The sequence below is a fragment of the Apostichopus japonicus genome, chromosome 17, assembly GCF_037975245.1.
Source record: "Apostichopus japonicus isolate 1M-3 chromosome 17, ASM3797524v1, whole genome shotgun sequence".
NCBI classification, from domain to species: Eukaryota; Metazoa; Echinodermata; class Holothuroidea; order Aspidochirotida; family Stichopodidae; genus Apostichopus; species Apostichopus japonicus.
Genome location: NC_092577.1, coordinates 23346852 through 23367159, shown reverse-complemented (window position 1 = coordinate 23367159; position 20308 = coordinate 23346852). Strand labels below are relative to the sequence as shown.

The 20308-nt window shown below is 39.5% G+C and overlaps 1 protein-coding gene and 1 pseudogene across 3 annotated transcripts; both read right to left on the bottom strand.

Moving 5' to 3' along the window:
• Positions 1–6521: 6521 nt before the first annotated feature.
• On the bottom strand, positions 6522–6640 carry LOC139957448 (5S ribosomal RNA; annotated as a pseudogene).
• A 2042-nt stretch (positions 6641–8682) lies between these two features.
• On the bottom strand, positions 8683–16443 carry LOC139984925 (uncharacterized). Of its 3 annotated transcripts, XM_071999063.1 has the most exons (6): positions 15708–16443; positions 14976–15058; positions 13922–14291; positions 13383–13555; positions 12574–12659; positions 8683–11516 (listed from the first exon to the last, which is right to left on the bottom strand). In XM_071999063.1, the coding sequence occupies exons 3-6, from the start codon at positions 14077–14079 to the stop codon at positions 11268–11270; spliced, it is 666 nt and encodes a 221-aa protein (XP_071855164.1). In that variant the 5' UTR covers positions 14080–14291; positions 14976–15058; positions 15708–16443; the 3' UTR covers positions 8683–11267. The 3 variants fall into 3 exon arrangements, 2 of the variants coding, with proteins under 2 accessions (XP_071855164.1, XP_071855165.1); XM_071999064.1 differs by lacking the exons at positions 14976–15058; positions 15708–16443 and adding an exon at positions 14632–14819; XR_011799232.1 differs by lacking the exons at positions 13922–14291; positions 14976–15058; positions 15708–16443 and having other exon boundaries at positions 12390–13619.
• Between the last annotated feature and the right edge of the window lie 3865 nt (positions 16444–20308).

Genomic DNA, 20308 nt, shown 5'->3' with positions numbered 1-20308 from the left:
CGTATCTGTTATACGGTCTTCTGAAGAACTCATGGTTGGTCCTCTTGTTTAACTGGTGTGGGTAATCTTTCATACTTAGTCTGTTCTTTTCATTGGAGTGGTGAGGGTTGTAGGGCTGAGTCTGATGATGCGAGAAAATCATATGTCGGCGACTCTGGTTATTGAAGCTGACGGGAAGTCTTCTATAGGTATGGCATGTTCCATTATGAGTTTTAGCCCTCATTTGACGATAGAGACAAACGGGTCCAATTGACGTGCATTTAGATTTGAGTTTATCACTGCCTAGCTGGCTAAGGTGTAGTTCATCATCACAGAATAGGGATGTGTCGACTTTACCATCACCATATGAATACGATGGTATGTTTTCAATGAATTCCTTGATAGATTCGGAGTGTGGATCCGTCCTTGGGCAGGGACATGAGATGGCTACTTTGTCGGGATGTATTCTTTGTCTGTATTGAAGTTACAAGACCTTCATAATCGCTTATAATTTATATCATTAGTTCCAACATGTGAAATGACGTGATTGGTGTCCCGGCAGGCTTGACGTTCTTTGATATGCAGCTTTAGGTCACTGATCGTCGCTCCTCTCAAAGACAACACATTGACATTGCTTGAAAAATCACGCAAGATCGAGTCCCCAGCTATGAGAACTTTGGTTGTGGGTGGGCATGGGGCTTTGTGGTTGACTAAAGATTTCAGAAGCATGATACTTATCTGAAACTTTAAGTTCGGAAATAGGAGGAACAAGTATTCCAGTTGATACTTGTCTCCATGCGCACAATTCCTGGTAATACTTAGGAAGTTTACGAATAAAATTTAACTGTGGTAGGGTACGGAAATATCTAATCCTAACATCGCATCACTATAGTGGTTGAGATTATGAAGCATGATATCACCCAGTTTATTATTGATTTCGTTGCTAACTAAACGGCTGACGTAGCGGATTCTCAGAGAATCCCTTTTACATTTAAAACTACAAATATTAAACCACTTTCCTCTGGAAGAGCTAATACATCGAAGGCAATAGAGGGTTTCTTAACACTACACATAAAAGTGTTAATCCCCTTCTGAATAGCATCGATCGCCCATTGTGTCACAGGGAGGATAGATGCGTGGTAAACCAGGCGTGAAATAACCAAGGAATTAATCACTAGTGCCTTGCCATGGAATGATACGTTCCGATTTTTCCACCTTTTGAGAAAATTTACACAAGCATCGGTTTTATCAACCCAATTCTTATTTTCGGCAATAGATCGGTTATTACCGAGGAAAATACCTAATATTTCGATACAAGTTCAGTTTTATGCCTATTGCATTTTGAACCTGAGGCTTTTTCATACATACCTATAATTTGGAAGATATAATCCATGCTAGACATATCAGTAAATACAAAAGTCGTATCATCCGCATGTTGGAAAATTTTGGCTTGATTGTCAAATAATTGAATTCCCGAAATATCATTGCAATTTGAGATGACTTCGTTAAACGGTTCGGCACTAAGAACATATAAAACCAGCGGACAGAGGGCAACCCGGTCTAACACCTCTTTCAATAGGGAAAATGTCGGAAACAAATCCATTTTGCTTAATACAAGCCTGTATATTAGTGTACAGTATTTTAACCCATTTTCTCAAGGACATTGGACAGATAGACCAGTATAAGGTGTTCGACAGAGTGGAACACGCCTATCTTAAGAATGTAACCTCTCGTATTGTTTTCCTCTAGGCTTTGAATAATATTATCTATAAGAATCACATTATCTGCAATACTTCTACCGGGGACGCAACATGATCGATCCTCGGAAATAAGCGTGTGAATAACTTCTGAAACTCTATTTGCAAGTTTTTTAGTAATTATTTTATAATCAATATTTAAAAGACAATGAGTTCATTTTCTTAGATCACCTTTTTAGGAATCAGGGTCATCAATCCAGTCCTCAATTGTTTGGGGTAATTGCTCAGCATTACTGATTTCACAAGCAAGCTTCCAAATAGTATTGCTTAACCCGTCCCAGAATGTTTCGCAGAACTCTGGGGTAAGCTCATCAAGACCGGGGGGGCTAATATTGTTTTTCATTGAAGAGAGGGCGGTGTGTAACTCCTTCAAAGTTACATCGGAATCACAAGCTTTTTTGTTAAAATCAGATAATCTTTTGCTGATATTATTTGCCTTTGAGCTTCAAGAACGGTGTTACCAGACGTGTATAATTCTTTATACAAGTCAACTTCTTGTTTAAATATTGTAACGCCCCTGTACCCCGGCCGAGCGGTAGCGTGGGTAATCAGGCAGCTGGAGGCCACCTGATGTCAGGGCAGGGGAAAGGGGGAGGCGAAGACTTCTGCTAGCCGGGCTTCAACCAACACACATAAAAATAGAGAAGAATGTAGTTTAGAGAAGTAGGTCTGAATAAAAAGTTTCATTAATTAACTTTAAACATACACTTAACAAAAATAAGGCAGTGTCTTTCTGCCGTACACAAATAAAAGCAAACAACGGGCAAAGATTCAATTTCAATAAATAACGAATAAACTACGTAACCAGGGCGTGGGCAGCACGGCTCTTAAGAATCACGAGAATGAATACCCGACACGGGGCGCCAACGGCAGACTGAACTTATACTGCCTAACGTGGTCCCGCCCCGATTAACTTCTACAATACCTCCGGGGAGAGCCCTAGTTTGACCCTACCTCTATAAAATGCAACGAAGCCAACCAGGACGGGAAGTTATTAGTGATACAATACAATAGGAAATGGCGCCCCGCAGTCAGCCCTCACTCCCGGACCCGCTCTGTAAAATACATAAACCTTGCCTTTAAAACAATACTATACTGTAATAGCCGTGCTGCTCACCGCTGGTTTCCATATCTCTGCCCGAATCTCAACGAAATAAATGAAGTTTTCGAAAATACATAAGAAACAACACCGTCTTAGTTAAACAAGATATAGAGAGCAAGTGATAGTAAAATAGATAAACTCTAAACAGAACAACTCGTGTGACAAAACAGCGAATGCCTGGAATGCTGGTGATGGCAGACGAGGGGGGAGCGAGAGATACCTGCATAATAAAACAAAAGTAAATGGAATGCTGAGTGAATGGGCAACATATCGCGGGGTAACAAATCGGGGAAACATTCTCAGTAGCCCTGGGCGTGTTCGAAATACTGGGTACACGCATCCCGAACAACCCAGGGTGTAACACCATTTGTTCCTGGTCATATATGATATTACCATTATCTTTCAACAAAGGCCTCATGACCTTTTTCTTTTGTCTTGACTTTTGTAGATTTAGGAAGAATTTTGTAGATTTTTCATTCTCTTCGAACCAATGGCCACGCCTTTTATTTCGTCAGATATAATGACATCCAGATGGTCCTCAAGATCTCTAAGTCTAGTCTCGTCGTAATCCGAACTTTTTTGCATTTTAACCCTTTCATAAGTAATTTGCTTTTCAAGAACTCTTTTCTGTTTCCTTGAAGTCTTTTGTTTGCGTTTACTATACATAATAGATATTTTTGTAATTTTAGATATGAAAGTTTTATACACATCCTCAGTTTTGGCACAGTCAAGTAATTCTTTCATATCATGGCAAAAAGTAATCATCGTCTAGAAGAGAGTTCTTAAAAACCCACACTCATTTTCCACATGGTAATAGCGATAGGTCCAATTTAAATAAACAATGTCATGATCTGAGTTGAGATAGTTTAAAATATAAATGAAATATAAAACCCACACTCCTTTTCCATGTGGTAATAGCGATAGGTCCAATTTAAATAAGCAATGTCATGATCTGAGTTGGGATAGTTTAAAATATTACAATCCTTCACATTTGGAAATAGTGTCTTGGAAATTATGAAGCGATCTATGCGGGATGCTGTTGTTGTATTATTAGATTGCCGTGATCTTGTGAATGCCATTTTCTATTCATTGAGATCCCGCCATATATCAACGTTATTTTCTCACATGAGATCCTTAAGAGTTTTCCTGTAGACATCTGAAGTGGGAAATGGAGGGTACTTGTCCAAGTACGTGTTTAGAACGGTGTTGAAATCCCAAGCGATTAAAAGTGGCTGTGGAATATCGGCGACTATTTTGTGTAAACGTTAAAGAAGAGTTTCCTTTCACCGGGACCATTTGGAGCATAAACGTTAATGATAGAGAGAAACTGTTCATCAGCTTTAACATTTATTTGTAGTAAACGACCGTTGTTATAGGTTTGACGGCTGATAATTTCGACGTCGCTGTCTTTACTGATTAGACATGAAACACCTCTCCGGTTGCAATCTCAGAACAAGGATGAAATAATGTTTCCGTTCCAAACTTGGCATGCTTGATCATAAACAGACTTGTTGTAAATGTTTCTTGCAGTAGAATAACGTAATTTTTTTTCATGAAGTATGTGAATAGTTCATCCCTTTTCGTACGATTCCTGAGTCCCTTGCAGTTGAGACTAGTGAAAGAAATCATAGTGAGTACATAAGTGTATAGGATCATTTTGACTTCAGATTTCGCGGCTGATCATTGGGTGGTCCGTTCCGTGCATTGGTTAAGTGCGGGACTATTTGCTTTTTAGCCGAGCTTCGGAAGCGGTTTGGTGTGACTTGCGAGAAATCATCTTCGTCTATAGAAACAGTTCTCTTAAGTGGCTGATTTGGGTTGTCTTTCACTTTATGTTTATCTGTTTCTGTTTTACCGTCAGGGATGGGTAGGGTATCCTGGACTCCGAAAGAGGCAGTTGATCTGGATTTCCTTCTCTGTTTGGAGTATTTATATATCTCTTGTCCGGCGACACTGTGTGTGGAGTTCTTTCTGCACCGCAAAAGTGCTAGTATTCTGCTCTCCGATTTCACTATTTTGGTTATCTATTGTCTGGGATACGTTTTCGGTTTCTTCAACGTTTGCTTCGGTATCTAAGTTCTCAGCTTCCATGTGTTCGACCAGATAATTCAAGTCATCTTCGTTTTGTTGACGTTTGTCACCAAGGCACTGGAAACTTTTATGTCCGAATTGGTGGCATTTATAGCACTGCGTTTTTGGGCACCTTGAATCCCTGTGCCCTCGGAGAGCACAGTTCTTACATTTGTAATCAGAGCAGTTCCGCATATATGTGTCCTTCGCTAAGGCAATTGTTACATACTTTAGTGCGTATCGTATACCATTCTCGATATGTGGAAACTTTGCGTAGTGTTTACGTGTCCATAACGATTTTATGCCACAACCCAGTTCAATTAGTTTTGCAGACAGATCTTCGTCATTTACAAATGTAGGTACATCAAAAAAGCTTACTGTCACAATACTTCTGCCGACTCCAATCACTTCACATACATCTTCCTTGATAAGGAGACCTGTTCCTTGTGAAAGCTGAGCATCTCCATCATTACTGAAAGTAATAACCCATTGACCGACCACTTTCACACATCCAAGTATATTAGATCTTCCAATTGCTCCTTTAACAGCTTTAATAACATCATCTGCATCACTATTGCTGTATATAACATATATACTGTTCTCTTTCAGTTTGTCACTCTTCGAACCGCCACGACGATCCTCGGTTGACGAAATATTTCCCTCTTTCGCGTAACTCATTTCGATGTTAGGAAAAGAGGCGCGCCAAAACGGGCGCCACTCACTGTCGAAATATATGTCCCCAAAACAGTAGAATAACAAGTAGTTCTCCAAAAGTACAAAATAATAGAAAGTTAAACTCCTCTGAATCGACTTAAATGAAGATTTGACAAAAACAATATTAAAATACAAGAAAGAACCTCGAAAATCGAAAGAGCACAATCAACTGCACCACGGCAGCGGTTTCGAGAACCTGGACGAGTGTTAACCATTACACCATGGGACCATTCATACGAGAACCGGTATAGTCGGTATAGCCGACGCTAGAACCGGTATAGTCGACGCGATGTGGCCGTAGACCAGGGTTGTCCAACCTAGGGCCCGCGGGCCACAGTCCGGCCCGCCGAAGGGTTGCGTCCGGCCCGCCAGAGATGTTCTACGGTGTGAAATTTAGTGAGCAGATTTATTGATAACAATTTGAAGCTATATAATCAATCATTCGAACCATCTTGGTCCAAAAAAACTGCATACAGGTCAGTTTGTGTGACACTCTCTCAGCGGAGGGGAGGGGGGGGGTGCCGGCTGGACTTTATTCATGTTTTATCAGGAAGGAAAATAAATCAGTGCGCGCAGTGCTCACATTTTGTTGCCTTGGGCTTCGCGCAAAAAATCGAGCGTAGGGTTCATGCGGCCCCCTCCTCCATCATAATCATTCCATGTGGCCCTCCTCTGCAAAAGGTTGGACAACCCTGCCGTAGACATTACAAGAGGTCAAATGTAGGATATTTGTTTGCTAGTTTATTATCAATGGATTTAATATATATAAACGTTAATCTATATTTGACATATATATTTATAATATTATGATATATAAAACAATCGAATTATTTATTAATATAATCCATTTTAAAATCGCGTTGCTCGTGGCAAGACAGTGTTTTAATTATGAAAAGAAAAGCCTATGACACCCAGTATTCCCAGGCGGTCACCCAACCAAGTACTGAATGCGCTCTACATTGCTTGACGTCAGTGATCGGACGAGAACCAGTATAGTCAACGTGATATGGCCGTAGACAGAAGAGGTCAAGGTAGGCTATTTAAATATCTCATCGTTGTGGCAACATTGTTTAATCAGTTATGAAAAGACAAGCCTACGGCACCCAGTATTCCCAGGTGGTGACCCATCCAAGTACTGAATGCGCTCTACGTTGCTTGACTTCGGTGATCGGACGAGAACCGGTATTTTGTTTCTCTTTTATTGGTAGGCGAGCCCACTGGCTCACCCATCTCAAAACTGTATATATATTATAGATTTGACAGAAATGTGAAAATAATAATAAAATGAAATGGTAATATCTCGCAAATGTTGCTTTTTAAGCGACACTTGAAATTTGAATACTGTAATTACGGTTACTAAGTTTTCGAGACGTGTTATACGTCGTTTAATACTTTGTTGTTTATTCTCAGTGGACTAATCTCGAAGATGAGAATGTGTTCATATCAACATAATTCAGAGATAAATAACACAATTTCAGTGAATAATGAAGGCAGAGTTAAGAACTATTTCCGATAAAAACGAACTAAATGGTCACTAACCTCGGTCGAAAGTGAACGTATAGGTCGTGAAGTTGCATTCAGAGAGCACCCTTTCTTCGAGCAAATGTATCGAAAAAGTTTTCAGTTTTATTCTTTCTGTTATACACATTATAAAGGAGGTTTATTAAAGAAACGTTCTATACTAATATGTCATTTTTGTTAAGACATATGACTCGGCTCTTCCAGATTGTACGCTTATATGCATTTAGCAGAAAGTCGCAAAGAATTCCTTCCCTGCGATTATTGCTAAGCCCCAGTCCGAGAAGAGTAGAGGGTCTCCATTGATTGACCTCGTCGATGCTATAAATACAGTTTAGTTTCTTTATCACGGTAATCCACAACGGGGAAATAATTGGGCAGTCAATGAATAGATGGATGACCGTTTCAATAGATTTACCACAAAACGTACAATCTGGAGTGTCAACAATGTTAAACTTGCAGAGTTTATCGCTCGTACAGAGAATATTGTGCATAATTTGAAAGTCAATATCAGCATCGTCAAACACTTTGGATTCCTATAGATGTTTTTCCAGCGATTATCAAAGTCGATACCTTTAAACACGTTATTTGCAATGGTTTTCTCCCTTAGGGGGTTTGCCAACACTGTTACGTAACAGGCTAGACGTTTGCTTGCACGTGAGCTTAAAAGTGTCTATAATGTTATGAAATAGTAATAATGCCCTCTTTGATGTTCCTGGAACAATCCATCGAGAGACCGTACAGGCCCTTTAAATATTTATCTGGGTCGAGGATTCAGTTTTCCCACGAGAAGTTTTAGCTATCTTATTGAATCATGTTACAGGGCCTTTTTCCCAAAATAGATCCGATGTATCTGTCGAACATTCGAGAAGGCTCCTCTCACGTGGTATGGGGTAATTTCCTTAAAATGGGTGCACTTCCAAACTCCCAACCAATCAGGACAGATCAGTGCTTTATGCACTGATTTTTATATCGTTAGTTAATGCAGAATCGGCAGGTTATCAGCTGCTTTCTGACTTTGCGCAGTGGGATTTTCGGTGGAGTGTTTTCTAAAAGCGGCATGGTCCCGCAAGTTCGTGACTTCGAGTTGCGTAATTGACGGAGTCAGATCCTTCTATTTTTGTTTTATTTTGCCGGCAAACTAATCATTTTATTTAATTAGAGAAGAGAATCGACAGAGAAGAAATTATAACGAATCACTAATCAAATCATATCTTGTCAACTTGTTTTTGTGAGAACTGTCAGTGTTTTCCTCTATCGCCCGTCTCCTGAAGAAGCGTAAAATACGGCATCAGGATACCCCAGTAACTCTCTCTCGCGAGTCCCTTTATAACATTACATGCCGAAGTCGTGGGCTCGTTATAATATTACAATAACCTGTGAATGTGACCGCGATATCAATGTCTGAGTTGAAACAATTACATCTGAAGAATAAATTTCAGTCATCCATTCTTCGGGAATTGCTTTAGCTACTATTTCAATATACTCCTGTACTTCTTCTTTAGAGAGTGGGTTATTTGGATTGGTTGTATGAATGTAATAATGAACCGCCTCAGCTGGTAAGCGAGAAGGGATTATCTCATACATAAGGTCACTAACCCTGATAATTCCACCATCAATAAAATTACTATTAAAAAGAGTGCAATCCTTGCTATTTCAAATGAAGGGATTGCGGAAAATTGGCTGATGTAGAATATCTTCTCTCGTTTGTGGAGGTCTTAGTTGACCTGTAGTTAGCCTTTTCCACGCTAACAACATTTCACGATAAAATGGGCTGAGCAGCCGAATAGATTTGTTGTCGGGAACGACTTGGAATATACTTAGTCCTAGCTGCATGTTTTTGTAATGATTAAGAAAATGCATAATTAACTTATTAAATTTCATATTAATATATTTACTTAAAATCTTACTGATATACTTGATTCTTAATGCATCACGAGTAACATCAATATCACTCAGATTAAGACCCCCTTTGTTAATTGGTAATAGTAGAGTTGTGTACTGAATATATGGCTTCTTGCCATTCCAGATAAAAATCACTAAACCAAGCGAGAAATTACCGGTGAATTAATGTTACATGATTTGCCTGCCTTTAAATGACAGATTCCGTCATTTCCACCGATTCAGGAGTACTTGGCAAACCTTGACTTTTTGCTCCGAATTTTCAATTTCAGATTTTTCCCGATCATACCTACACTGTAAACATAACTTAGTCCAGCCGACTAAACAAAATTAGTCCAGATGGTGTCTGAATTTACGAAGTTTTATTAGTCATACTTAGTTCCCTGACTAAGTTATATTAGTCACACGACAAACAATATCTAGTCCTACTGACCAGCTTTTTTTAGTCATGCAGGGGTGTCTGAATTGACCTATCTTTTTAGTCCACCGACTAATTATTAGTCATGCGAACCTCGACTAACGATAATTAGTCATGATGAAAGGATATTTGAATGGTCCTAAATCATGAAATTCATGAGAGAAAAAATGGTTTGTTGGTAGTATTAAAATTCAAACTTGACAAAAATCGAACAAGTAATCTGATAAATTGAAATATGTGTACACATGCAACTGCAGAACAACAAAATTAGTCTACTTGTCTCATAAGAAGAAAACGGACTGGTTATTTCATTACAGCAACAATCAAGTACCAAGCTTAGTTAAGAACTTAAAGAAAATTAAAAACAAACGCACATTTTCTGATTTAACAACAAAATTGTATTATAAACTTCCTAACAAGGTACAATGTTAGTGGAACAATTTACAGAACATATTTTAAATAAAACAACTGGTTAATAGACAATGGTTAATTGCATAATCATGAACGTTTCTTGTTTTGGCAAGTTGGGCCTAGTGCAACGTTTAAGCTTGCTATATTTTTGGAGGGAGACAGTAACTGAAGAAAAGGAATATCTAGCACACATTGATTGCAAATTGACACCCATGTCATAGTAAATAAATGACATATAACAAACATAACACCCGTAATTTTTATATCAAGTTCTAATGAAACCACTGAGGGGAAAAATAAACCTAATTGCACAATCTTAAAAATCGCATCAGAGTTGCAGAATGTTTTTGAAAGTCTAAATAAGAGGTACCATTTAAAATAATAGACAAATATAATCACACATATTTTCCTCACAAAACTCTTCATAGTTTTCAGGTCTATTCATATCAGTTGAAAGAGGGCAAGGCATTTCCATTTTGGCAAGGCATGTGAAGTTCTACACCATGTAAAAACTAACAAGGCATGCAACAACTGATGTAGTATGTAAAGAAATGGGGCGGCAGAGACTGGCAAAGAGAAGGAATATCTTAACTTAAATGCTATACAACAAAACTGGCAAGGTGCATCAAAACGTTTAATAAATATACCATCTTTTCCAGTTCAAGTAATAGCCACGATGAACATATTTACAAGTGAAAAGTGAAGAATACCTCTTTGCTGAAAGTAGAAAAGGTTATTAATGAAAACGAGAGCTGGTATTGACAATACTTTGAACACTTTTGGACGGAAAAAGGAAAATTTGTAAGGAAATTAATACAAAAGTTTTTGCCCCAGGAAGTAATACTCAAGTGTATTATATATATATTAATGATTTACATACTTATGACAGTACTAGACAACTTTGGAAACATAAATTTGTTTTCCTGAGAACAAAAAGTTTAAAGGTATGTTTCCATGGTCATATCCATACCACAAAACACATTATTACAACCAGCAGATATTATAGAAGTTAACTGAAAATATAGATTATTTACCCTTTAAGCTTATCGGTACATTTTTGGTTTCAAGCTACAAAAGTCTTAGCATAAAACCTGATTCTTTAGTTAAAAAAATATTCCCCCAGAATAGAAACAATTTGCTCAAAGGAATAAAGGGAGATGCACTGTTGAACTTTACTCGTTCAGCATTCATTTTGTCCAATATTATTAACGCTACCCCCTCCTTCCCTAAGGTAATAGAGACAAAACTTACATTCCATTAGGCTGGTTAATGATATTAAGCATCAATGCACCTCCCTGTCTTTGTAAAATCAAATCAAAGTTGACCTCATTACATGTAATACGTAATCTTCATTTACTTTGTGCAAGTGCCTTGTTAACTTTATCGATAATTTTCACTATGGTTTTATCAATCGGCAAGGTATCGTGGATGTTAACAATGACTCGCTGAAAAAATGTAAAGTCTTCCTCAAACAGGCAGGGTAGGCCAAATTCAGACAGTAAAATGCAGCCAAATAGTGGGCGAAGGCCGCTAAATATGTGTCAGCAGTTGAAATTTGAATGTATTGTATGTGATATCCAATCTCGTATTGGATATGACATTCAACACCACTTTGCATGATGAACACTGGAAGGTCTGTCGTTTCCTGAAACAAAATAAAAACAAATTTCCAAATTTCATACGTAAACCCAATGCAGAGGAAAGTGGACTGAGGTTGGCCCACAGACATAAACAAAGGGAGATGCACAACCTAAAGTTAACCTGAATCCAGCATACAGGGGCAAAAATGCCAATATTCCCTCAAACTCTGGGAGATAAAAGTATAGCAGAATGATCCACAATGATTTCAAACTTGAATGACACAGTTATGAAAAAATCTCAGATTTCGTTTTTTAGATTTCATTTACTCACTTCATCTCTATACCATCTATAATTAGTCAACCAATACATTGGAGACCCTTGTTATTCTTTGTTTTGAGACACAGAAAACTTAACATCACTAACATCAAATTACGTCCACGTTTTCATTTAGTCTTCTTGCCATGATTTTTTTTCTATACTTCATCAAACACTGACAATTTGACATACTTGCTTTAACAAGCTCTTACTTGCAACCATTATCGATAAAGGCTTTTACAATTGTTGCAAAGTTAACACATACTTTACAGATTTGGAAGGAAATCTGCAGAAAGGAGCATTTGTCACTTTCAAACATCAAACGTGACCTTTGACCTCAAATTCCTTGGGCGTAAAGTACAGATTAACATTACCAATAACTTAATACCAAGTTCTAAAAAAATCCAAATCAGATATGAGTTCTTTCAAGTCATGAATATTGACGTTTGGCATGATAATAACTTAGACCAGGTCCAACCATATGGCTAAACTTTTTCATAATGATTATTTTATATGCCCAAAGTATGACATCAATCTGTTATCAAGTTGTACTGATCATAATGTGGGTGTCACACACACACATATTCAGTGGCTTAAGAAAAGCAAGAAAAGAAAAGCTTACGTTTTGTTTAGTGCCGCTTGACCGTGACGTTTTGGTTCCCGTTTGACGGGTCACGTAAAAAGTACAAAAGATCACAGCTTTAAGTGGTAGGCACAGGTCGGAAGGTTATTTCTCTACACATAGTAACCTACGGAGTTGGGCTTGCACTGAAAGTGTGATAATGACCCTTCTTACAAGGACTTACCATCTCATCTTCACACACGATGATATGTTCCACTTTTTCATTGAACATGACTGGGACACCTACAATGGCTGCATGTTGAACAGACTCTGTAATAGAATTAGAAAGGTAACGCATTTGAATTTTTCCATTCTTTCCATGTTGCTTGAAGTATTTATCTAAAGATAAAAATGGAAGGAGATTGACTAAAAAAGAAGAATAACAAATATCCTTGAACAAAAGGCCGAATACATGATGTAGATCCAGGCTGGTATTGTACTCCCTACAGCACAATGCATCATAATTATAAGTTGGGGTCAAAATAAGCAAAGCACAAATCTCTGCAATCAAAAATCAACACTGGATGTTCTTGAGGTATGTACATAGCTAATCGGTATGTACATAAGCCAACATAAGGCAATGGGCAAACTCATATGAAACGATTCTACAGTGGTTTTGAAAAAATAATTCAACAGACTGTATTGTCACCATCTTTAAGTTACGTGGATAACACAATTTGAGGTATTGATTTTGATACAAACAGCACCCTTCAACCGTTCACGTAAAGGCATACTACTTTAAATTTTTCAGTACCAAATATGGCTGCTGTAAACTTTAAAGAACTGTTGGACTACTGTTTTTTCATCCCAAAATAAGCTTAAATAGGCTGCAAATTATCTAATGAACTCAAACACACCCAAACATTACATTGAAAACTTAGGGTATTGGGGAGGGAGAAGAAAAGATGACAAAATGGCGTACAGAAAATAAAACCCATTTAATGATTTGTGCCAGTATCACGGACCGAGGGATGTCATCGATGAAGGTCATACCTTTTCTCGCACTCTCTTTCTCCGAAGCAATGTTTGCCACCCTGTCCTCAAACATCTTTGTCTTCTTCAATCCTTTAACATAGATGATGATCCCCTCTCCATACTTCTTTAGGCCCTCTTCCAACAGGGAGGTTTGAGGAATGACCATCAATCCTTTGAAATTCCTGTAGTAACTGAGTGTGACAAATGAGAAAAACAACCAAAAATAGTATGCCTTCCTTTGAATTTTTTACCATAAAGAAGTACAGTAGCATAAAAGCTGAAGAAATCTTAAAATCAGATTACATTTCCATGCAACCGCTTTTCTTTTCTCCAAATACGGTGACAAGACAAGACAAGACGGAAGACAAGACCTACAGAAGGACGGTAACAGGATGATGGGGATACCGCCATCCTTTTCAGACAAAACCCAAATATTATAAATGTCTTCTGTAAGAAAAGGTCTCGTTAACTAAGATTTGAATCCTAAAAAAAAAACTAGGTTTGCAGAAGCAAGGTAACTGACCTTATCTCTTAATTGATGATTAAGTGCAACAAACCTCGTCTTCTTTGAAAGCCACGGATACACCTCTTTAACTTCAGTGACTGTCGCTGCCTCTGTTATAATGAGTTTCCTCCTGTCGGCAAAGATGGCCTGCATTGCTTCTTCCACCCTCTGATAGTTCGGCTTGTTCTTTTCCTCATTCTTCATCCACATGAAATGAATGGATATGGAGGCATCATCTTCTGATGCAAGACGATGGGGGGGGGGTAATTTGCCATACCCCACTGCAGAGCTGCGCCCTTCTTTTGCGTCGGTTTTGGCAGTTGGCTTCCCTTTCTTTTTCTTGATTTAACTACTGGAATGGTGCTGTCTTCTCTCTTTCTTGAATTTGCAAACTTGTTCTGAAGCCGCTACTTCCATAAGCTCTGAAGGAATAACAGTAAATTCTACTAGCTGTTGCTTTTAGTCATACGCTTCCTCATATGACACCAAACACGAAACTGAAAGTGCAAGTAAGCAAACGATGTACTGTAAAGTAATTGCTAAATTACTGTGCATGTGTTTTCAAGCTTTTCAGAAGTCACGAAAGAATGTGTCCATTGAGCAGTACCTATCATCCTGAATTACGCATATCTTTGGTGTAAAACCGCCTATTCAGTGGTAATTTATTATTATTCTTTTTTTGGGGGGGGTGGGGACTTTGTGATGTTTTCAGGCAAAAATATGTCAAGCTTTGATATATATGAAGACGTGTTTCATCCTTACCCAGTTGAAGGTTTTATTTATTCTTTTCAAATCACCCATTGCTGAGGGAATTATCCAGTTACAAACTGAAAAGCAGTCCATGTGGCATCTGGTCTTGTATATGTACACTGTAGAAAATTTGGCAGCTCTGTTAAATTTCTTCCGCAGAGGTGTATAGTATTAACTAAAATGGAGGTCCATTCAATATATCGAAGTGAAAGCCCAAGTTGCCACTTCATGTTGACTGTTGCTATAAGATATTTAAGATTTGGATACAAAAAGGATTGCCTCCTGAGTATTGGATTACAAACTTCGTAATTTAGCTATCACTAAAACAACTTGAGAAAAAAAGGAGATATTCATACCATGGTATCTGCAAATGACATGTCGTTTTGGTTAGGTTTCAGGTATTTTCACGATGAAGTCATACTGCCCCGTCTTAGGATAGCTGTTAAAGTAAAAGAAAAATGGTATGGTAAGATAAGGGGGTTTATTGTTTTTGTATAGCAGGAAAAATTCACTTGAAAGGCAGAAACAGCATTGACACAAAGTTTAATTGAGCTGCATCCAAGGCAGGGTTTGACATTATCAAGAACAACCAACATCAAAAATGTGTCGTGCCCTCGATGTTTGCCGAGGTATATCAAATCTACGGCCTGTGTGCCACACCCAGTTGGTTGTCCAACCCCGGAGGGATGCACACATTGTAAAATTAGTTCCCTGTGAGAAATCAATCAGCCAGGAAACAGGCAATAAGCGTATAGTCAGACTAGGTTGAACAAGTGAGGCACAGTAATAATCAATAATATAAGTCCATCAATTCCATATTCAATGCATTGTCGTGAGTCGTTATTGCCTCATCACTTCATATTCATGCGATAACGCAATCCCTCACTATACTTTGATACAAAGATGTGCACACACTGTACTGTAGGCTATAACAAGAACAGGTACATGAAGTAACTTCATTGTGCAGTGATAATTGGGTTCTTTGATCTGGCTATACACACACTGTTGTTTCCATTTCAGTTTAAATACTTTGTTGCTACTTCAAAAACACAAATGACACAAATGAACTAAAGCCTTGTTTTCCTTACTATATGTATATCTTCACGCTGTTGTAGATAGCCTCAAGGAGGACTGAACGTTCAGGTTCCTTCAGGTGTTGTCCAGTAGTAAGCTTCACTTCAAGTGAAGAAGGTAGTGATGGTAGCTTGTAAATGAGATGCCAGTTTGGTGATGCAGCTGTAAATGGTTTCTCTGGCTGATTAGTTTGTGATGGTCCTGGTGTGGAGACTGGATCTACAGCACTTGTTGAAGTTGTATCATCATCAAGGTCATGATCATTCCTGGAAAAACATTTCAAATTCAATAAAAGAGGGCCATTAATGAAAATCATCAAGTTCTTGGCCCCACTCACCATCATGTTATAAGAGCAAAATACAGGCATGTACATTAGTATTCAACTCTTCAAAGCAAATAAACAGATGCTAATAGCACATCGTATTATGATTTGAGCTACTGCCAACATCAAATGAAACAACATGAATTAAACTTTCAGTACACAAAATTCCACTTTGTCACAGGTCCCTGACCTGGGCATTTTACCGTGCTATCTTTGCCTTATGATTGGGGGAGGGTACTTTAGGTCCAGAGAGAGATCACAAGTTTACTTACAGTAACTGATTCCCTGCATATACAGATTCCTGCAAGCTGGCTATAATTTCATGAAGCTCACACATCATCACATACAGTACTGAGCTACAGTTTTGTACACTAGCCTCATTTCTCACATTGTCTTTCAGCATACACTGTACACATGAATACTTAAAAAATTTCACTCTCACAGTACCCCTGTGACACTGTACTTAATCTTGCACGATTTAGGTGGGTTAGGGTACAGTATTCTCAGACATGCAAATACAGTAAGCTACCTAATTCATCCTTTTTGAACATCAGCTGCAGCAGTATGATGGTTTACCTCCTTAACATGCCATTTACTATACTGTACATTTTAGAATGATAACAAAAAATGTCACAGAAAACTTTTATACTGTACAGTAGCAGTCACTCATATCAATAGTTCACCTAAGATTGCGCAGCTTTTAGAGAGTACTTTCTTTACAGTGTACATTTTATCTTGCCGTACTACTGTAGTAAGTTTGGTTAATGCAGGTACTATTGTAATTTGTAACGTCTATTATCTTACCCAGTTACAATGAGGTTAACGAAGACGCATATGATGCCACGCTTTCATCCAAACAGATGATATCATAAGTTTGGCATTGTTCTCCACAACATCCCCATCTTCTACGTCTATCCATTCCTCAAACTCTCTGTCCCATGTTTGGAGGATGAAATCTTCTATGTGGAAAACTTCTTTTACTTTTGCGGTTAGTATGTCTTTGCTAGCACCACTTCCCTCAATCTCCATTAAGACCTTTTTTTTAATTTCCATACATAAACAGAAATCTGAAAATAACATACAGTATGTACTGTATTCAATCATTTAACAGTTTCCAACAGGAAGTATAAGGGAAATGGCCACAGCCTACAAACAGTGCAGTTTATCTCTTTATGTGTTTCAATCGGTATAGTCGATTGAAGGTGTCCGCGACTGATTCGGTAGGGAGATATAAACTCGGAAAACTGCTACATAAAGTAAACACGTTTATTAGGCAGGCGAGTCATCGTCGGGTGCCACGAACTAAAACAACTACTTGTTACATCCTTTCTCTTTTGAAAAGAAAAAAATTGTAAAAACGCAAACTCTACTCATGCAAGCTCAAACCGTTCCCCACGATGTCAATGATATTTTGGGGGGCGAAATAACCACTGTTGAGCTTTGGAAGGCGCTTTCGAAGATGAAGAATGGCAAGTCCCCGGGTTCGGACGGGCTTCCGAGGGAGTTCTACCGAACCTTCTGGGCAATAATAGGACCCGACATCAGAGCCGTCTTCGAAGACGCCTTCCAAAACGGACTGTTAAACGAAAGTCAACGTCTGGGCATGATTACTTTGCTGCCAAAGTCTGGGGACCCCTTGGATCCCCATACCAAGCGTCCGATCACCTTGTTAAATGTGGACTACAAGTTGCTGGCTAAGGCCTTGTGCAACCGCCTTGCACTGGCTATGCCGCATCTTGTTGGTGATCTCCAGACTTGTGCAGTGAAGGGTCATTGCATCCAGCAGAACTTGTGGTTGATGCGCGACTTGACCGACTTTGTTATTGAGCGTGATCTGCCATGTGCATTGGTGTCTCTGGACCAGCAGAAGGCCTTTGACATGGTGGATCGCGGTTTTTTAATGAATGTATTGGAGACGTTTCAGTTGCACCCAAATTTTCGTAAATGGATTTCTGTTTTGTATGAACAAAGTTTCAGATCTGTTATCGTAAATGGGTTTTGTTCGGAGGTTTTTAACGTAGAGAGGGGGGTGCGCCAGGGGTGCCCTCTGTCTCCATTACTTTATGTTTTGTTTAGCGAGTCCCTCTCTCGTCTTTTGGAAAGGGACTCCAAACTTGTTCCATTCGTTGTGCCAGGGGGTGCCAAAGTGAAATGCGCTCAATATGCAGATGACGTGACATGTATTGTTTCGAGTCTCGGCTCCTTTCGCGCACTCTCGCAGGATCTATCTATTTTTGAGAGAGCTACCGGGGCGAAGTTGAATCCAGAAAAGACAAAGGGCCTTCGTGTTGGTAGCTGGAGATACAGAAACTTACCATTCGGTGCGTCGTGGTCGGATCAGAATATCAAAATTAATGGTATATGGTTCGGCTACGATGCACCTTGTGATGTCACCTGGAACGAGAGGGCTGAGGTATTTCACAGCAGACTCGAAACCTTTGGCACCCGCTGGCTTTCGATCTTGGGGAAAGTCACTGTTATTAATCGTTTCGTTTCGCCCATCTTGTGGTACCCTGGCGCGGTGTATCCTATTCCGCGTCGCGTCCTGGTACGGTTGGAGAGGGCGATTTTTTCATGCATATGGTCCGGTGGTACAGAGCTTGTCAAGAGGGCGGTATTGTACCAAAAACTGGAGAAGGGGGGACTAGGGGTGGTTCATCTGGGAAGTAAATTGACCTTTTTGTTATTTAAGCAGTTGTTTGTAGCGGTAACTGACCCAGGGTTGCCTTGTTCATATTTTGTACGTTTTTGGGGCGGTTTGCACCTGCGTCGATGGGTCCCGGCGCTGTTTAGCAACAGAGAACCGCATAGTAGTACTCCAAACAGGGCGGTGCGTGTCATCTGCTCCGCGCTGATTGAGTTGCCCCCTGTTGACCTGTCACAGCCGGCCCTCGTTCACAGTTCGTTGAGGGATAAGGCCTTGAATGCAACTTTTGTCCAGGGACGTCATTCTGCAGAAGTATGGCGTTCGGTGCATTCAAGGCTGAATGGTTGCAGGCTCCGTGATCTTGCATGGAGAGTTGCACACGGTGCCTTGGTGACCAACCTAAAAAGATATCATTGGCGATTGGGTGATGGACTGTGCCCTAGGACCGGCTGTGACAGCTTAGAGAGTACTGCTCATGTTTTTTGGCATTGTTACTTTGTAGTCAACTTATGGGAGTGGTTCCAGACCTGGACCGACCGTGTTACGGGAGACCGTTCATGGTCGGTAGGGCAGGGCTTTATTTTATATGGGGTAGACCCTCCAGTTTGTTCGGTAGCTGTGTTGCACCGCATCATTTTTGTTTGCTCTATTGTAAAAAAACATGTTTGGCGGAATAGATGTAATTTGGTTTTTAGGGGGAAATTTGCCAGTTGGCAGGCAGTCCTGGAGGCGGTGAAGTCTGACATTCGCCTTCAGATTGAAGGCGATTTTCGCCGTTTATCTGGGGCTGCCTTTTTTGGACGCTGGTGTGCTGGGGAGGGGTTTTTCGTTTCGCTGCGTGCGGGTCGTCCTGTACGTTTTTGAATGTTTGAGTGGGGAGGGGGTTGGGCGTTTTGTCTCTGCAGGTCGGCGAGCGTATGTTTTTTTGGCTCGCTAGACCTTAGTTTCGTTTGTCAGAATGGGATGGTTCGGTAGTGCCGTTTGGCCGTGACGTTTTGTATCCCGCATGGCGGGTCACGTAAAAAGCACTCATGCAAGCTCAAAACAATAGCATTGGCTGAATATCAGCAATAACATGCAAAATAAAAAATGACCTGTATGAACAAGGTCAATTACAGTTTCTTGCTCATTTTAAGTAAATTAATGCAGTTCAGTGTTCTTTTCACTATGAACCAAAAACTCAGTCCAAGAAACAATTTTGATTCCACAACAAATTTTGAAGTGTCCATATTACCACCAACTGTTCACATACAATCTGTCCCTCCCAATTTTTGTTTTCAGAGTTGAAAAAACCAACAAAAAATCCTGTACACATGGGTGGATGAACCTACAATGTTATGTGCAAGTGAACCTAATTACTAACATTGCTACATTGGTGTAAACTTCATAATGTTGTTTCAAGTATGTTGGTAATTTGTGTGCTCTTCCTGACCTAGTTTGCCTAGGTGTGTAGCTGTCCATGTGTGATTCTCTCGTGTTAGGTGTGTCATCACTTGTGTGAGTGTCAGTGTGAATGTCAGTTTCCTCAAATGACTTATGTAACTGTGTTCCAGGGATCCTCCTCAGATGCCGTCTGTTTCTCCGAAGTCTTTGACCAGCGACTGTGATGACCTCATAGGACCGGATGCCAACTGGGTGTAGCCTGT